The 19708-nt window shown below is 40.6% G+C and overlaps 1 protein-coding gene across 1 annotated transcript in view; it reads right to left on the bottom strand.

Moving 5' to 3' along the window:
- Nucleotides 1-11023: 11023 nt before the first annotated feature.
- The window catches only part of Col9a1 (collagen type IX alpha 1 chain), an 88889-nt gene continuing 80204 nt past the window's right edge, over nucleotides 11024-19708 (bottom strand). The window contains exons 37-38 of the mRNA XM_032899717.1: nucleotides 18861-18938; nucleotides 11024-12007 (exon numbers count right to left, since the gene is read on the bottom strand). Coding sequence (XP_032755608.1) covers nucleotides 11823-12007; nucleotides 18861-18938 — 263 coding nt within the window. The 3' untranslated portion in view covers nucleotides 11024-11822. The remainder of the gene's footprint in view (nucleotides 12008-18860; nucleotides 18939-19708) is intronic.

The following is a 19708-nucleotide window of genomic DNA, read 5'->3' as shown; positions in this document are numbered from 1 at the left end:
TGTGTATATTTTGAGCCTCTAATTTGTTGAATTTTCTGAAAAAACCTACATTTTACCTGATACATGTTAATTTACTTGAATTTGCTGTATGGCAGAGACTTTTGTATGTTTTCAAAGATTATTTTTCATATTAATTGACAGGTTATTTATCTTTTTGCATTTTGGCTCATTCAAAACTATTTATTATATAATTTCAGTATTTTCATGAACATTTGGTTGATGGTAGGTGATTAGTTTATTTGGATTTTTTTTTTTGGTTGATCATTTGATACCTATACAAAGATGAAACTCATTTTCTTGTTTTGCAAATCATATTCACTTCAGTTCTGCAGAGCAGAATCCTTTCCTACAGATCGGATCGTCATTGCTCTTCCTTTTTTCTAATTTTTGGGAATGTATGGCTAACTTACTCCTGTTTCAAAGATCTGGACTTGTTCACTTGACCTGAGGACTATCAGGCTAGAATGTCACACGATACATACTGAAAAGTGGTTTGTCACCATGGTTCAAGCTCAGTTTTGAAAATTGGGCCATAAGATTGAATCCAACATAACCAGAGAGATGGGACTGGATTATACGGCACAGCCCCTCGATCTTCTGTTATTAATCTTCAGATTTGTTTTTTCCCTCCTGCCTCGGCATTGATCCTAACAACAGACTCTAAGGAACACTTGGTCCAGCTAATACAACAAAGAGATTGGCAGGTTCTCAGCCCCTTCATAAAAACAAATGGGATAATTTGGTCACCAAAGCAGGATAAGGAATATCCCTTTAAATAATCATTTGTCCCTGCTGTTGTTTTCAGCAAAGGAGAAGAATTATCAATTTTCTCTCATTCTGTACTTCAGATATGCTTTAAATACAAAATAATTACAGACCATGGTGACAATGTAAAACTATTTTTTTTCCATAAACAAGGATGCCTGAATTCAAGTCCTAAATATTATGCCAGTTCAGTTCCCAATTTTAGGTAGACTCTGCTTATGTAGGGAAGATCTGTCCTTGCTTAAGATCTGTTTTGCTTCTAGCGTCTAAAGAAAGAGAATGGCATGAGTGCATTGTTCTTTCCAAATGAAAACAGTGACCATTACTCCTAAGCACAGCGGAAGCATGGTCAGGCTTAAGTTCTTCAACCTCTTAACTTAGCCAGAGCTGTTTAATGACTCCAACCTTGTGTGCTTTTTTTAAAATCTCTCTCTCTCTTTATTTCATGATAGAGTTGGAAATTAAAATTTTGCCTACTTATAGAGATTAAGGAATAATTTTGTGATATACTGCTTACATAAATTATCATTCGATGTTCAGCATATAAAGTAATTTCTATAACTATGTCTTAGACATTAATTATGCTTTAGCTCGTCTGTTTCAGCAGCTGCTCCCACTTCTGAGAAACTTACGATATACCTCCTTTTGTCCACAAGATGGTGTTCGAGGCAATTTGTTCAGAACTGAACAGATTCACAGAAGTCTAAGACCTAGAAAAGTCTGGTGGACAACAAAGTCTGACATTGGCCTTTGCACTTTCTTGTTTTGTAAATATTCTTTGTAAATTATATCTCATTTTACTAATTAGTATTTTTCCGAATTTTCAGTGTCTTTGTAAGGCAGGCACAATAACGTTGGTCTGTTGACTGTTTCCCTTTTATTTATTGACTATGTACACACCCATACATTGTATACAAATCTGCTATAAGGTAGTCCTATGCTTCTCTTGTATTTTAGTAGCTAATGTGCACACACCGGCACCCCTGGGTGTTCATCCTCCCTTACAGATGGGACAGATACTCTTTTGACAAGTGAAAAACACAGCTTACCACAAGTATACAAGGTACATATTACACAATGTCTAAACTCTTGATTGCATGAGATAAGTTTCACAATTAAATTTGTACAATGTCTATTTTTCTAGAAACATAGCACTATTAAAAAAATAAGTAGGAACAATGATTTTTCAAAATTCCATCCTTTTCTTTCAATGCTATCCTTTTTCTCTAGTGTTGGTAACTGTATTCAAGACAGAATTGAGTCCAGTGAAGCTGAGGTCATTTGAGTGACCTTTGGAAAAGCTAAGCACTGTTGACCTTTGCCCTTGCTCCTCAGTTATTTTCCACTCTCGTCTACTGTAAAGCCTCATGGTATTTTCTATCCCAGCTTCATAGCAGGGAATACACTTTCTACCCTGGCCATTTTATTCCTCTTCTCTCAGAGTTTGACCAGACCCCTCTGAGGAGATTCTCAGCAGAGTTTAATTGTTAACCTTTTAAGTCATGTGCATCAGTGTAATGTCGGCCCCTGACCTTCATTCATCAGCCGTAGGTATGGCAGCATTTCTTGTATTCAATTTGTTCAAAGGGTGGGACTTACAGGAAACAGGATAAGAGGTTATTTCTGTTTCTACTTACTAACATGGCTGGAGCCATCATAGCAACACTGCACTGAGCAAAACCATGTGGAAAACCTCATCATTTTGGTTGAATTGACCGCAGCTCCAAGCAGACACAGAGAACACTGGTGCAGACAAGTAGACCCAGCAAGAAAATAATTATCCAGAAGACAAGGCAAAGCTAGGAACATCTATCTATATGGAAAATTTTTCAAGCTCATTTCCGGGAGTGATATGTGGTATGACTCCAGAAGTCAGCTACTTGCTTCAACCTCTTAGGCATCACTAAGGACTAACCACTTAAAATGTAGCACAAGCCTCGGTGTTGGCTTCACCACAGCAAGCTTACTAGCATAAAGATACCATTTTACAACTTGTTATTTTGCCGTGGAGGATAAATACTTCTGGTGACTTTAAATTCCGATTGTGTTATGGAATAACTATTTTTAAAATAAGATTTGGGGGGTGTATTTATATCCGTTTTGTTTGTTCGATATCTTACCTCATCCGCTCGCTACGTAAGGTTAATTTTATCACACTTACATTAAGTGGAATGCTACTCAGTTATTATAAACCCCAGTGAACGTACACTAGCAGGCGTTGGCGCCTCGAGCTTCCTCACGTGCCGTGAACACGTTGCCTCTCTCAGCAATAACGGAATCGACTCTAAATCAGGGAACCCTGAGGTGCGATTCTTAACACTGTGTCTACACGTCAGCCCTTGTCAGCAGCTGAACTTCCAGAATCGTTCTATTCTACTGAGTCTTCACCACCCTGACGAAGATTTACAATCAGCCTCATACCAAGAGCAAATCTCACGGCATCCCGGGAGCCTGAGACTGGTCTCTTCCAAGTACTCACAGTTTGAATTTATAACCTACCTCCCTGGCAGCTCATGAAAAGACCAGTGCATGGAGAATTGTAAACAGCACCAAAAGCCAGAGTCAGCCCAAAACGATGCACTCTTCTCACAGAGACTAGCATCAGTTTAGACTCTTTGCTAGGGAGAGCTCTGAGAAGGCTAAGAAGCACTGCAGGTAATTCTCCTCACACAATACCTTTGTCAGGATGTCAACAGAGTGTTTAAATACATTGTGTATTTCTAACAGAAATTAATTACGTCAAAATATGCCAGTGGCGCTGTATGTCTGTATGGACTAGCTAATGACTTAAACAGTTCCTGACTAGTCTTACCTTCATATTCCCTCACGACAAATTTAAGTAGGTGCTCTCTATAGGAATATTACTATCTCCTCTTATGCAACCGTGAACTGGGAGAACAAATAAAAACAGAATAGACTTAAATAAGAAGGCACAGATCCCCAAACGTTTCTTAGAGTCAACCCCCATCCCCATTTGTTCTCTTCCGTTATTAAGGTGGAAAGAAAGACAGTAAACAAAAGGGCGGTGAACCGAAAGTTAGTGTTAATTGCCGTTTATCAAGATTACAAACATTTACCAGACAGAATCCTTTGCCCAGTAACCAAATCTATCAAGCATGCTACAATTCTTCAGATAATATTCTAAATACAATCTGAGTGTGTATTACATGCACGGTATTGCAATCGGCCAATTTGTTTAATGTATGTCGAGCCAGCATATATTACTGTCCAGCCTCATGGGTTTATTTTTAAAAAAAAATTAACTACACACCTGGAAAGTGTTTTACTGCATAAAATGACAACCTACAAGTCTTAAGCACAAGTATTATCTTGTAGTTTTAAGATCGTTTAGGACCATTTTCATTTGTACCAAAATAAATAACTTACTAACGTTTCCTCCTTAGTACTGTCTCTGAGCGTTTTCCCAGGGTCGTCAACACATTTAAAAGCAATTCCCTTGACATTTGGAATTATTCGTGTCCTGAGTGATTTTTCATGTCCACTGGTTAATTTTAAACCTGGATTTTTTTTATACCTCAGAAACACTATGATACTTCCAAAAATAAATAATACGGAAGCAGGGACTTACAATAAGCACACTTCAGGTCAGATAAACATTGAAGGATTACAATTTTGTTTGGTTTAACCAGCATGACGTAGAAAGTGTTTCAAGTCGGTCGCCTAATGAGGTGACTATTCTTTCCTGCTCTTCTGACAGACAGAAGACAGTCACCCAGTGTCACCTGAGAATTTGTGTGCTCAGACTGCAAAATGATTTCCATGCTCCTTAACCAACCTGGTGGCTGTTTGGAGTGAGGATCAAATCCTACCGCCATGGGAGCACTGAGTAGCAATAAGTCAGAAATCATTCGCTCTTGATTAATATGCTAGTGTCTAGGCAACTTCGATTACCTACACATTCCCCTCTTGGCAAGTTCTCAGGTGCACACCATCCAACTTTCAGAACTACGCAAAAGAAGACATGGAGACCTCTGCTTGGCTAGGGGTGTACACCGGGTCTGCCTGTCCTCACGGAGAGGGTTCGCTAGGCGCTTTTGTTTGCGAGGGTTTGTTTTTCTTGTCAAGAATTGGTGCATCTGTAACCTGTTTTACTTAACTGAAATTTACCATGGGGTGTTCTTATCATTTGGAATGTGCAAGTTTTGCGTAAGCTTCTGTAAGTGGCTGTCCCCAATGCTACTTACTTTATCTGTGTTATACAGCCTAGATATGCCTCAGGTTTGTGTAACAGTTGGGTGAACTGATATTTGATTTCTTTTTATTTCTAATGAATATAGAACTGAAGAACATGTTTAATTACTGAATTTTTCTTTTTTCTGTATTGGATTATGTCACTCCAATGAAAATAAAAGCACTTTGATGAAAAGATCGTGGCTTTGCCTGTTTTAGTATGTGTCATGACTCTTTTCTAGGGAGTATATGTGATTTTTTTTATCCAATGTGCCACAGAAAGCCATGATAGATGCCTCCATTTCTAAAAGGTATCTTCCAAACAAGAAGAACATCCTTTTAATCTAGAAAAGCAGCACTAATCTGCATAGGCGAGATGGAGCTTTTTCCTTTAAGAAGCACAGAGCTACATGATAAAAGCAATGTTAAGAAATCCCATACACATTACCTATTTGATATAACCAAACGATTTCTATATGAAAAAATTCACATGAAAGTCATTTGATACAAACATACCATTAGAACTTAAACTCTTCTTTGATCTGAGTTTCACAAACTAAGTGTGTGCCTATTGGTCTCTATGTGGGACAAGCCTAGCACATTGACTATGATAGAAGTTTATTAGATCTCATTGATAGTTCACGTACATTTTGATGGCATAGCAAGCCAGTGTGTTTAGGCAAACAATGATGAGGCACTCAAGAAATACTTCATTGTTAAGAATATATATATATATTCATATATATATTATACATAGCGTTTTAGGACTAATGAGATGGCTCAGGGGTTAAGAGCACTGACTGCTCTTCCAGAGATGCTGAGTTCATTTCCAAGCAAACACATGGTGGCTCACAACCATCTATAAAGGGATCTGATGTCCTCTTCTGACATATGGATATATATGCAGCACAGCATTCATACATTAAATAAATAAATTCTATATAATATATGCATATATAACATATATAAAGGGGTTTTTAAAGAAATAAAAAAGAATATAGTCTTCTTAAAAGGAGGAGGTCAACTCTAATACACAAATATTGTAGGGGGGTGACCTCATTTTCCTCAACGGACAGATCATTCAGACAGAAAGTTTGTAAAACAAAACCATCTGAACTGAATGATGTTGGACCCAACAGATATCTACAGAACGTTCCACTCAGAGACAGAACAAAGGATCTTACTCAGTGTTTGCTTTACCTGGAGCATATTCACTGTGCTTTGTGTTTGATTTTACATCGACAATCTCTGTCAGGCCTATGATGACAGCTCTTACCATTTCTTTCCCTTTGTCCTCTTCATTCTCTACCTGCTTGCATACTGCCTCCCTCTTGCTTTCCTGTCATATGTACATACCCATATGAACATATATGAATATATACATATAAATATATATGAATTAATTTACAAACCTATAAAAAGTTCTAGGACCCACAGGAGAGAAAACATGGTGTTTATATTTCTGCATCTCATTTATGTCAGTTAATATGATTACCTCCTGTTCTATCCATCTTCCAGGAAATGACATCATTGAGTTCTTTATGGATCAATAAAACTCCATTGTATGTGTGTGTACATTATATATATTACATAATATATAATATATTATATATAATATAATATATAGTATATATTATATAATTACATGTTTTCTTTATTTCTTCACCTGTTGGTGGACACCTACTCAGATTCCATTATTTAATTATGAATGACTATGACTGTTTAACAAACAAGGATATGTAGCTATCTCTGTGGTATGTTGACATGGAATCCTTTGGGCATATACCTAGAAGTACGATGGCTTGGTCACATGGTTGTTCTATGTTTAGGTTTAGAGACACTACTATACTGAATTCCACAGAGGCCAAACTAATTTACATTCACATCAATGCTATGTAAGAGTTCACCCTTCCCTCACATCCTGGCTAGAATTTGCTTCTTGGTTGCTACTGTTGTTGTTTAATAACTGGGAGGGGATGGAATTTTCCTGTAGTTAATTTGCATTTCACCAACTACTAAAGTTGTTGAACAGTCTTCATTTTTTTTAATTCTTTGGGAATTGTGTACAATGTATTTTCAACATATTCACCTCCTGTCTCCCAAGCCCTCCCTACTCTCCCAACTTTTTGTCCACTGTTTTTTAAAACCCATCAAATCCAATCTGTGCTACCTGTATACTCCTGAGTTTGTGGCCATCCCCTGGAACATGGTCCACCTGCCAGGGACCACTCCCTCAAAAAAAACAGACTCTCCCTCTCTCATAGCTCTTCAGCTCAGGGTGGGATTTTATGCCCACATCCCTTCTCCATGCAGGTTTCTCTGGGTTGAACTTGCCCGAGGCTGTGTGTGTCAATCACAACTGCTGAGTTCATATGTGACGCTGCTGTTGTGTCGAGACAACTATTTCATTCTAGTCGCCCACTGCTTCTGGCATTTAAAATATTTCTGTCCTCTCTCCCGCAGTGGTGCCCAAGTATTTATGGTTGTCTCTTTGGTCGTCTTTTGAGATTAGATAGTTCCTGACCACTCAAGCACTTTATCACCGTTGACATAAACATGTGGTCTTCACATTCTATCAATATCTCAAAGTATCTTTTGAAAACTGCTAATTCATTTCATCAGTACGTTGATTGATTGATCGGTTGGTGAGTTGACTGATTGACTGGGGTTTGTGTCAATTATTTGAGTTCTTTATATATTCTAGGTATTAATCCTCAATCAGTTATATAGCTGGCAAAGGCTTCCCCCTAACCTGTAGGCTATCTTTTCACTGTGGTGATTATTGCCTTTGTTATTCAAAAGCGCTCTTAATTTCATGTAATCTGATTTGTCATTTCTCGAGATTATCCCTTGAGCTATAGCAGTTCCTTTCAGCAAGTCTTTCAATACTCCTATCTCTTGTAGTCTCTTCAGTATATTGTATTTGAGCAGTTTTAAATGTTCAGCTCTAAACATATTTGATGTATACTAAATTGATTTTGGCACATTTTTGGAGAAAGGAACCTCACTTTACACTCCTACGCATGACTAGACACCTTTTCCAGTACTACTCACTAAAAGGGCTAACTTTTCACCAGTGGATGGTTTGGGCATCTTTGTCAAAGAAAAAAACAACAGTTATGTGGGTTTAATTCTGTACCTTTTGCTGTATCCCATTGATGTGTGTGCCGTTCTGTGACAGTACCATGCTAACTTTGTTACTGTCATTCTCTAAGATAAGTCAAGATCAGGGACTGAGGGATCCCCAGTGTTAGCATCCTGTCTAAGCTCCACCCCACAGTTACCTGACAATAGCCAGGTATGCCTGACACTATAAAAGGGGGCTGCGTGCCCCATCCTCTCCCTTTTGCTCTCTTGCTCTCTTGTTCTCTCTTGCTCTCTTGTTCACTTACTCTCTTACCCTCTTTCCCTTTGTCCCTTCTCTCCCCATTTTCTCCCCCCTTACCTCCACGTACTCATAGCCAGCCTCTCCTCCTCCTCCTCCTCCCCCTCCTCCTCCTCCCCCTCCTCTTCCTCTTCCCCCCTCCCCTTCGGCTCCCCAGCCCCATTCTCTTCTGCTTCCCCTCCTCTTTCCTTCCCCCCCTTCCCTCCCCTCCTCTCCCTCTCCCTCTCCTCTCTCTCTGTCTTTCTTTGTCCCTACTACCCTCTTACCTCTCCTTCCCATGACCTGAATAAACTCTATTCCTGTGGCTGGTCCCTCAAGGGGAAGGGATCCCTCAGCATGGGCATGCAGAGGCACCCCCTTCCCCCATATCTCCATACAACATATCCCCCCTCTCTTTATATTTTTATAAACACATCACCCAGCATTACTCTTCTTTCCTGGGATTACTTTAAATATTTTTACTCCTTCATGGATCTATATAAATTCTAAGAATTTTTTAGTCCCAGGAAAAACATTACTGGAGTTGTTTTGTTTTTAATGGGATCACCTTGTGTCTGTGACTGACTCAGTTCTGGTAGCAAAGCTCTTCTCATTACATTGCTTTGGCCAAACCATGGAAAGTTTTCCGTTTTCTAGTGTTCTTTCAATTTTTTTTTTTGCCTTAGTGTCCTGGCATTTTTGTTGTAAATGGCTATCACACCCTTGAATAGGATTATTCCTAGATATTTAAAAAATATTTTGAAGCTCAGTGTGTTCATTATCAGTGCATTAGAAAGCTACTTTGTATCCTACTGCCTTGCTGAAGGTGTTCATTGGTTCTGGGAATTTTCTTATGGACTTTCTTGAGTGTATTATGCATAAAAATTATATCACCTGCAAATAGGGATGGATTTATTGTTTACGTTTCTATTTGTATGTGCACATTGTTTCTCTGATAAGTGAATGAGATCCAGGATGTGTAGGAAAGTCAACTGAACAACAAAAGTATCCAATTTTAAAATTGTCAAAGAATACAGATACTTCTCAAAATCTGAACAACCAACTGGGCAGAAAACAAACAAACATAAAAGCTGTATCAATAATCGCTAGGGAATGTGAAAACAATCCACAGTCCATCTCCACTTTGCTGACTATCATAAAATACAAAAATAACAAATGCTGGCAAGTATTGGAGAAAAGAAAGTCCTCTGAAGACTGGTGGTGGGATTGTAATAAAGTCATTATAAAAACATTGTGGAGGCTAAAAAAGAATTTAAAAAACTATAAGTACAAATACCATAAAATCCGTATGTCTGTGTATATATCCAAAGAAGATTACATTGTTTTTAAAGCATGGTCAGGCCTATCACAGCAGTACCCCATTCCTGGTACTATCTTCTGTCTTAGGGTTTTATTGCTGTGAATAGACACCATGACCAAGGCAACTCCTTTTTCTTTTTTTTTTTTTTTTAAGATTTATTTTATTTATATTAGTACATTGTTGCTGTCTTTGGGCACACCAGAAGAGGACATCAGATCCCATTACAGATGGTTGTGAGCCCCCATGTGGTTGCTGGGAATTGAACTCAGGACCTCTTAACTGCTGAGTCATCTCTCCAGCCCCAAACATGTACACCCGCCTAAATTGTTTTAACAACAATTACTGGTTATTAGTAATAAACACTTCATGTCTATTGCAGCACTATGAAATAGCCAAACTATGGGATCAACACACATACACTTCAGTGACTGGATCAACAAAAAAACAAGTCTTTGAATGTTCTGCCATAAAAATAATGATGTCAACTGACAAAGATACAGATGGGAACTGAAGTCATTGTGTGACATGGAAAGACAAATGTCACATGTTCTTGCTGTTCTGTGGAAACTAGAGTGGGACTGTGGTCACTAGAGAGTCAGGATGTAGGGAACAGGAAACAGTGTGTGTGTGTGTGTGTGTGTGTGTGTGTGTGTGTGTGTGTGTGTGTGTGTGTGACAGAATAGGACGTTTTAATACAGGGCACAAAGCCCAGGCTGGAGAGATTACCTTCAGCTCCTCTTTGACATAGGACAGTAGCTACTGGTTACCCTCTACACTGGAAGCCATCTATGGTGAATCTCAAACTTAAACTACACGATTCCCAATACATAGAATGATAGTTGAAGAAGTGGAAATGGGTACTATCATGATTTAATTAAGATATATTATCACATCTACTTAATTACAATAATGTAACCCTAAACTATCTAAATTTTTTAAAGGAATTGCTTTGTAAAAAGTTTTTAAGTGGTGAGAGGTAGGTTATTTTTTAAATCAGTGAGGCTCTGAGGAGGAACTAAGAACCTCTGAAATGAAAGTGTGGTTCCTAACCTAGAGACCAAGCAAGACTAGATTTACAGCACTGAGAGGACTCTCTGAAACAGAGTACAAAACACACATGCATATGCGCCTGTGTGTTCGCCTAGGAAAAATGAGGTCATAGACTTCATTAGAATTTCAAAGAAAACCATTAAGTCTCTCAGCACACACACAGACACACACACACACACACACACACACACACACACACACACACACACACACACACACACACACACACACACACACACACACACACACACACACACTGTCGAGGGTAACCCCATGGACCAGTAGGGACTCTTCAGATTTCTCAGATAGAATAAACCAGTAAAATAAATACATTTTTAAAAGTAGCAATAAGTCAAAAAATTTAATGAATCTAAACAAGTTCGATTAACATGCAACCACATTTAACATGACGACTTATCTTAGAACATACAAAAGATTATGAAATCATGTTTATTTCGTCTTTGGTACAACCAGACATGTTACCTCAAACTTTTAAAATAAATAATGTCAGCCACAAAACATATGCATGTCGGGGTATCACCTCTTTGCTTTCACGTGGATCTTACAATGTGAATGCGTTTGGGGTGCAGTATATTCACAAATTCAGAATAAAGATGAGAACCACCATCTATAGAGACCACTTCTGTGACACGGCCCTGATGAAGATTTTAAGCACCAATTTTGTTGAATGTAGTGGGTTTTGTTCCTTAGCAGTACTTGACATAACTGATTGTTCAAATCTCAGGTCAATATCTTAATTGAAATAAAATTAATGACAGCAAGTGAGGTAAACTGAACAGTTTGCTGCTGCTGCTGCTGTTGTTGGCACAGTGGCCCACAATACATCATATATGCACTCATAGCACACTAAAATTCAAAAGCCCAGGAGGAGGATTTATAAATTTGCCTAAAGAGAAATTGAATTTGACTTTTGTCTGATGACTCTCCTGAAGGAACAAGACTTAACCGAATAGCACCAGTTCTTCTAAATCCGATTGTCATGTAGCACGTGTGTAGTGATGTCTGAGGTGAAACCTTTTAGTCGTTGCCCCACTGTTGGAGATATTGTTTCTCCCACATGCTCCTCTACCAGGCACGGTGTGTGTAGGGGAGTCTAGAACACGAAGGCTTTCACTTGTCAGGCCCTTTGCTAAATGCTCTTTGACCTGCCTGAAGGGTGCAAGAGGCCGGCTCACAGAAACCAGGAGGGCCTGGAGGACCTGGGGGCCCAGGCACGCCAGGAATTCCTGCCACTCCTGGGGGGCCTTGCTCTCCATCTCGGCCATTTTTCCCATAGCTGGCAGGGCCTGGATCACCTGAAACAGACAAAAAGCCGACACATGTGAACAAAGTGTTGATTAGCAGAAGACACTAGACCCTCGCAGCCTAGCAGCCTGCAAACAAATGCCTTTGGAGGGGACCCATGATGCCGAGATGAGGAAACCCCATTAGTGGGTGTGGCTTTCATAGAAATCAAAGGCAGAAAGTCATTTTAGTGTGTCTCCCATATCTGCATCATGGCGCCGTCTAGACGTCTATGTCTACTGAATACTGAAACGTGACTGGCCCAGTTGAGGGGAATTGCAGGTATAAATAAAATGAAGCTGGAGTTTGAAGGTTTATCGAGGAAAATGTTTAAGATGTTTTATTAATGTATTTTAGGCTTATAACCTGATACAATAATATTTTGAAATAAACTGCACAGGTATCCCTCAGTTTACAGTGTGGTTAGGTTGAGAACATAGATAAGTCAAAAATGCACCCTGGTGCCAAACACCAGGACTTAGTGACCGGCTCACTGCAGAGTAATCAGGTCTTTCTACCCCGGAGCGCCCCGCCAGCTCTGTGCTTCCTGGCATCAGGGGAGAGCATCATATCACGTGTTGCTAACTCCATAAAAAGATCAAAATTCAGAATTTTTAAGTTGAGTTTCTACCAAATTTGTCTCCTTTCGTGTCATCGTAAAGTGGAAAAATCTGAGGTTAACTGTATTAAGTCAGTGACTAGCTGTATTATTAAAGTTAATTTCAGCTGACTCTGCACCTTGCCTGGTGAAGATGAAAAGTCACTGTGCTAGTTTTGTGGCTCGAATTATCTCCCTCATGAGCAGAGACGCTAACAGCCTCCCTAATTTCTAACAGTGACCCGTGTAGAGACAAAAATGATCATGGCTAAGAAGTTAAGAACACATGGGCTTTCAAGACAAATGGTTTTAAGTTCTAACTCAGCCATTTATGAACCATTAAAATCAGGGGGGGGGAGAAAAATAAAGCCTCTAACATTCATTATCAACAACGTGAAATGTTTGCGTTTGTTATCATTAAGTTCCACCATTAAACGGGGGCTGTCTCGATGATTAGATACTACTTGTCAGTGTCTTTTAAAAGATCACACCACGCTCCCTACAAAATGTCATACTCTCACCGCAGTACGAGTTTCACCACAGCGAGCTCTTTGCAGATGTGTCGTGCGTGATCCCTCAGTAGGCACACATTCTGAGACACAGCATGGCACTGAGGTGTTTCTGCTGCCTGTGTCCCTTTACCTCAACAGTTCTTCGTTCCATTACTACGGAAACAGTGCGAAAGCACTTGCATTCACTTTGACAGTCTGATTACAGGGATCCTTATTCGGTCTTAGCCAAATCTTCACATCCAATTACATACTGCTGTGGGTGGAGGGACTCCCGGCTTTTTCCCGGGGTTCTCAGTCTTTTTCCTATTTTAGTGATCTAATTACGTACATCTTATTGTAGTGACCTGGACGTATTAAGTGATATTATTAGTGTTGCAAATCTTACATATTTTGAAATGTAGGTGGGTGGCAGAACCTATTTTACAGACACCTCATTCTTCTGCGTGTCTCATATCTACACCCTCCACAAAGCAGTGTTAAAGGGCAAGCCATTAGCAAGGTTTAAGGGAGAATAACTATCTTCGAATGTATGCGTCTCGAGCAGAAATATGTTATTTCCAATAAACTTTCCAATAGACATTTACCCAACTATCAGCGGAGGGAAGTAGGTGGTTATCCATTTCCCCTAATGGAAGAAATGTTTTCCCTCATCCGTCCACAGCATCTACAGGTATGGCTGTCACAGCTGCTCCATGAGACCTCTGCATCCCCTGACACTACAGACAGTTAAAGGTTACGCCGATTTTTTTTCCTTTTTAGTTTTAAAACATAGGTCACATCTAATTATGAATAAAAATGTGGTTTTTATGCACTTTGTCAATAGGAATGTCCCACTGAGATAGGTCAAATCTGTCTTAAAATCAAACCAAGACCAGGGAGAAAATGACCCTGCTCACAAAAGAAGCCAAAGACCCACCATGGGGGCTAGGCAGGTAGCACAGACTAGGCCAACCTCAGCCCACAGGCCAATTTGTATTCATATGAAAACATAGCCCTATTTGAACACAGCCATGCTAATTTGTTTACATACTATCCATCCGTGGCTATTTCAGGAAGGCAGAAGACCAGAGTTTGAAGAGCCCTCATTATGCCTTGCCCATCCTGGGGGGTCTCTTGACTACACCAACCACCTAACAACGACACAGCTTCCTGAAGCATCGTTGACCACACTGCCAGAAACTTGAGGACTTTAAGACACCATTTAAAAGAATGGGTATGCCATTCTCTGTGTCAACACTAGAGGGCAGGCATGTTACACTGATTTAGGCAGAGCTCCCCCCCCACACCAACACTTAACAGAACAAAACAACAGTGCATACACACGCGTGAAGGAGAAAGAGGTGCAAATAATTGTCTGTGTTAAACAGGCGATCTGATGATTCGTGCGATGGCTATTTAATCTTTGGGGATGTACCCCAAAGATGCTTTTTCTATATATATACTGAGCTTACTTCTGTGGTATTTCATTTAATTTATTCCTTTCCCTAGTGAGTTTGAATGCACAGAGAAGTCAGGATTTATTATTACATATTTTTCCTTGAAATGCTGCGAGTGCTGAGTTACTGGTCACACGCGGGCAGTTCAGTGGCAGCAGGCATGCAGGGATGTCCCTTAATGAGATGACCTAGCTGAGCAGCAGCATTAGCTAGCTCTGGTAAGAAAATGAACAGAGGGGAAATTAAAGGCCTGGGGGTTGTTTATAAGATCTGCACAGCTCTGGGAGAGAGGCAGAAAAATAAGAGGCTAGAGATATGCCCGCATCACGTAACTATGGTGACAGAGACAAACTAGTCACACTGGACAGCCTGTCCTTTTGTCGATTTCATGAACCTGGTCTCAGGAAGCATAAATATTTCCCTCTACCACTTACAACCAAAGATACCTCCGTCAGGACGTGCGACCTGGGCCAAGTCTGCCTATGCTCAAATATAAAGAAAGGATTGATCACAACACAGTCAGCTGAATTCTCAGTGTAGGGCTTAGCCAGCCCCCTGCTCTATCCCTTCTCTATGGCTTTTACAGTTTCGGCGTGAGTACAGATCCTTCTAGAATCACCCATCAGGGGTGTGGTTCTGACTGCTGTTTCACAAGATAGAACTGAGAGACGTAGTCACTGGAGATGAGGAGGGGGGGGGCACACATCCTAGAAGCCTGTACTCAGGGCTACAGCCCTTACATATCTGCCCGTTCTAATTCAGTTACAATGAACCACTGGGCATATGTCGGCTTTAAAGTAGCAAGGCACTGTAGCCAAAGTGATAATCAACGTTAAAAGAATGACCTGTGGCCTATAATAAGCAATGTCACAGTAGCACCCCAGAACATGCCATCGCTAACTCTGAACAAACCGAGACAGGCTGCTGTGAAAGGAGACGGGGAGACAGAAACTACACAGAAACAAAACAGGGACCCTAAGAACTGATCGATAAGGAAGGTCCAATATCACAGACTGAAAATTCTAGGCATGTTTGCACAAACTATGACGACATGTTCTTTTTCTACTCTGTAGGATTTAAATCCAAAAACTCAAACAATAGGGACAACCATGAAGGGTTCTTTGAATGGAGACCATCACAGAAAACCACGACCACACACAACACCGAGATTAAGCTTTGATCATGGAAACCCTGGCTACAGGGGATACATCTACACCACAGCCCCCGGCTCTATGGTTCAGGGAACATGGAAGAAAGGACAAAGGAAAAAGGGCAGGAAGACTATAAGAGCCAGAACTCCTGGAAATGTGTTTTGAGACAATGTATCCTGGAAAATGGCTACCTAAACAAGACAGGAAGGATGACAATATCAATGAACATACTAAGTGGAAGGGGGGAAAGTTCTCCAGGTCCTACCCCAGGACAAAGAACTATAGGCATCTAATGATGCCTGGGAATTACACTCACCCCAGCATCAATTTCATAGCCTGTCTAATGCAGAACAGATAGACCAACAATGACTTAAATCTTAGATATACCAACAATGACTCAGCTGGTTCTATTAACCTGTGCGTATACAGACATGTTTACATGTGTGTAATAATGTTAATCAAAAGAGAGTCTATCATTAAGAGACAGGGGGCATGAGAGGGATTACATGGGAGGCAGCGTCTAGGGAGGTTGGAGGGAGGAAATTTTGTAATTCTATTTAAATTAAAAACATTGTAAAATCACATTTAAAGGTGATAAGAGGGAAGGGGGAAGCAATATAACTGCATCTTAATTAAAATGTGTCTTAATTTAAATCTTAAATTAAAAAGTAAAGCTTTAAAATGGAGCGGGTATTTCTTCCAGGCAAAATGGGTGTTTATCTAGAAGACTCCAAACAGGTTCCTGTGCAGAATTCAGTTGAGGTTTCCTCCAGGTCACGAAGCTTTATTAGCATTATTTTTATAAGTACTGCAAAACCACAGTCTATTTCTATTGGGTCATTCCTTTTTAAAAGTTCATCCTCTTGGTGGACAATTAACTGGCGAAATGACCATAGTGACCAGTTCTCTACAATAACAGCAGAGAGTCCCAGAAGAGAGTCATGAAAGACAGGGCAGTGCCTCGGGAGAAGGGCTAATTGAGAACAAGGTTGCCTGTTACTGCCGATTAAGAGCAGCAGGAGGAATGGCAGCAAGGATAACATTGTACATTACCCTTAGCTCTCCTCATCAATGTCAAAAGCAAAACCAAACTAATAGACAACCTTCCTTGGCCACTGTTATGCTCACGAACTGCCCTAAACTCTTTACGGGATTGCTTCTTTTTAATTCTCAGACTTACACCATCAGGATGATATTCCCACCATTTCGTAAAGGAGACTGAGGCTCAGAGAGAAACTAAGTAGCTCAAAGGTTAGGACGAGGCAGCGGCCTGATTTGAACCCTGAGGTTTCTGGATTGTTGAGCCTGTGCTTTAAGGTCAGCATTCTCTGTCGGGGAGCTGTCTGTTCAATTAGCCAAATACATTCACAAGGCAGAGGAAAGGATATGAACCTAGCTGAACACAACCCTGAACAGGCACCCTGGCGAGTTTCGTAAACACAGACCCTTGTAGTCCACCAAAACACAGAGAGCCATTCATCAGCAGGAGCTTAGCCTGTATTTTTGAAAAATAATCCGAAGCTCAGCGTTTGCACCAAATGATGTCATTATCCCATCAATTTAACAAAGAAAGCTGAGATGCAGATAGATCGGAGACGGTTAAGAATCAGTGTGAGAAAAGGAAGCAAAGGAGAAATGGCCGGTGTAAGGAGAGAGCAGTAGGTAAAAAGGCCTAAAGGCAGCCATGGGAAGGGCGGGGGTGGAGGGGCATCAATCAAAGGAAAGAGGGCGGGTCTTAAGAGTGAGTCCCGCCTCAAGCCCCCAATGACGCCCACTGTTAAAGGGAAGAAGGATCTTGGTGAGAACTATTCTCCTCTCTCCAAAACATCTGTCAAATGAATCCAGATTTTCATTATGTGCTAAAAATCTTCTTTTGATCATTTGAAATCCAGCTAGCTCTTCTTTTCTCCAATCACACAAAAAAATATTAAATCATAAAAATATCTCGACAGGCCCATGGATCCCACTTTAGGAATGACAGTGTTTGAGCTCTCTCCGAATGTAGTCGTCTTCCCAAATTTTAATAAGAAAACAATCCCCAAGGGCAATGAAACAGATAATTGAAAAGTAAGGATTTTGTTATTTGGAGCTATAATTATATAATTATAGCCATGATTAAATATGTAACCTCTGGCAGAATTATAAAATGGTAATTTCTTCTTCTAAATTTCCCTAGACCAAAATTTCCAAATCCATGATTGAAACAAGAAACACTCTACTTTTTTTGTCACTCTCTACTGCCTATTTGTCCTTAACTGTCCCAGTTAGAGTCAACTAGAGTCCTCAGCACCCCTCACACTCCTATAGCCATAGTTTTAGCCACAATAAGGGGGCAACTTGCACATCCCACCCACCACTGAGATACCCAGCCTTCAGCCCCATAGTGCTACTTCAGCGGTTGGAATTATAAGTCATTTCTTCAGCCAATGAGAGTACATTTCTGGCCAGACCCCAGCACCAGGGCAGCCCTTGGATAAAGAAGACACAGAATGCTCAGTGAGAGGACCCTGCTCCTTACAGAAGCCCCTCTGTCCCTTAGCCCACACAGCTGTGATCCCCGCCTGTGTGGAGCTCTATGTGGCTGTGAGACAAATTTCCTCAATGTTTGTTTTGGGCAGAGTAGATTTTGGGAGGGTCTGGGTATTTAACAGGAGAGTTTTTAAAATGAAATTTCAGCTACTCCTTGTAGCACACGAGTAACTAAAAACTTGGATTTCTTTTACAACTACCATGGCTTTTTGTAAAAATAGTCTGGTCTAGGGTTGCAATATGGTAGTATATTGCCGGCCCTAGGCTTCATCCCCAGAACCTCAAACTAATAATAATGGTTAATAATTGCAATAAAATAACAAGAAATGATTACCTGAGCTAGGCAGGGGTCTAATTTTACTCATTGAAAATTTTGTAACAAGTGGTATTTGACTGGATAGTTTCCTTAAATCGTAGCTTTAAGAGCTTAATATTTCAAGCTTTGACATCTAGCTGCTCCCCGTGAATGAAGATTTGATTTACAAAAATCATTGAACTCTTCATCAAAGCCAGCTCATAAGCCCATGAGAAGCTTAAAGGACTGAACCGTGCTTCCTTCAAAATGCTATTCAGCTTCCGCTCTACCCTCGACCCCATCTCTTCCTCCCCTCCACCATTCTACCGCACAACCCTCTTACCTGGGAGACCGATAGCTCCAGGCAAACCCTTAGGACCTCTTCCTGGAGGACCACGTTCTCCTTTTTCTCCCAAGTCACCTGCATCACAATAGAGAAAAGTTACACTTTCTAGGTATTGACAAAGTTCTGTATTTTAAACTTTAAAGAAAACACCAACTCATGAAACTGCTGGAAGCCAGACTGTAATAGATGCACAGCAAGGCCAAAATCTTCTCAACAGACCCAAGAAAAATGGAAGAAAGAGGAGGGGGAAGCTTGGGAGGAGGAGGAAGAAGAGGAGGAGGGAGGAAGGGAGGAGGAGGAAGAGGAAGAAGAAGAAAGGAGAAAGGGAGGAAAGAGGAAGAAAAGGATAAAGGAGGAGGAAGAAGAGGAGGGAAGAGGAGGAGGAAGAGGAGGAAAGAAGGAAGGGGAAGAGGAAGGAGGAAGAGGGAAGGAGAAAGAGGGAGAGGAAGAAAGGATAAAGAGGAGGAGGAAGAAGGGAAGAGGGAAGAGGAGGAGGGAGGGAGGAGAGAAGAGAAGGAGGAGGAGGGAAGAGGAGGAAGAAGGGAAGAGGAGGAAGAGGGAAGAGGAGGAGGAAGAGGAGGAGGTGAAGGAAGGGGAAGAGGAAGGAGGAGGAAGGAGGAGGAGGAGAGGGAGGAGAAGGAGGAAAAAAATCAAAACATTGATCTGTGCCCACTGAAATGACATTTCTCAAAACTGGATATGCATTTTCAGTGAAACACACAATAAGGTAAGAGTCAATGGATCCTTCCTCAACAGGATAAAATCTTTCTCAGCCCGGAAGCATAACCCTTGACAGTGGCTCTGCCCCAGGAAGAGTGAGAAGAATGCTCTCTTATCGCTACCAT

This window comes from Rattus rattus, chromosome 4 (assembly GCF_011064425.1).
Source record: "Rattus rattus isolate New Zealand chromosome 4, Rrattus_CSIRO_v1, whole genome shotgun sequence".
NCBI classification, from domain to species: Eukaryota; Metazoa; Chordata; class Mammalia; order Rodentia; family Muridae; genus Rattus; species Rattus rattus.
The sequence above is the reverse complement of the archived record's forward strand: the minus strand, read 5'-3'. Positions and strand labels throughout refer to the sequence as shown.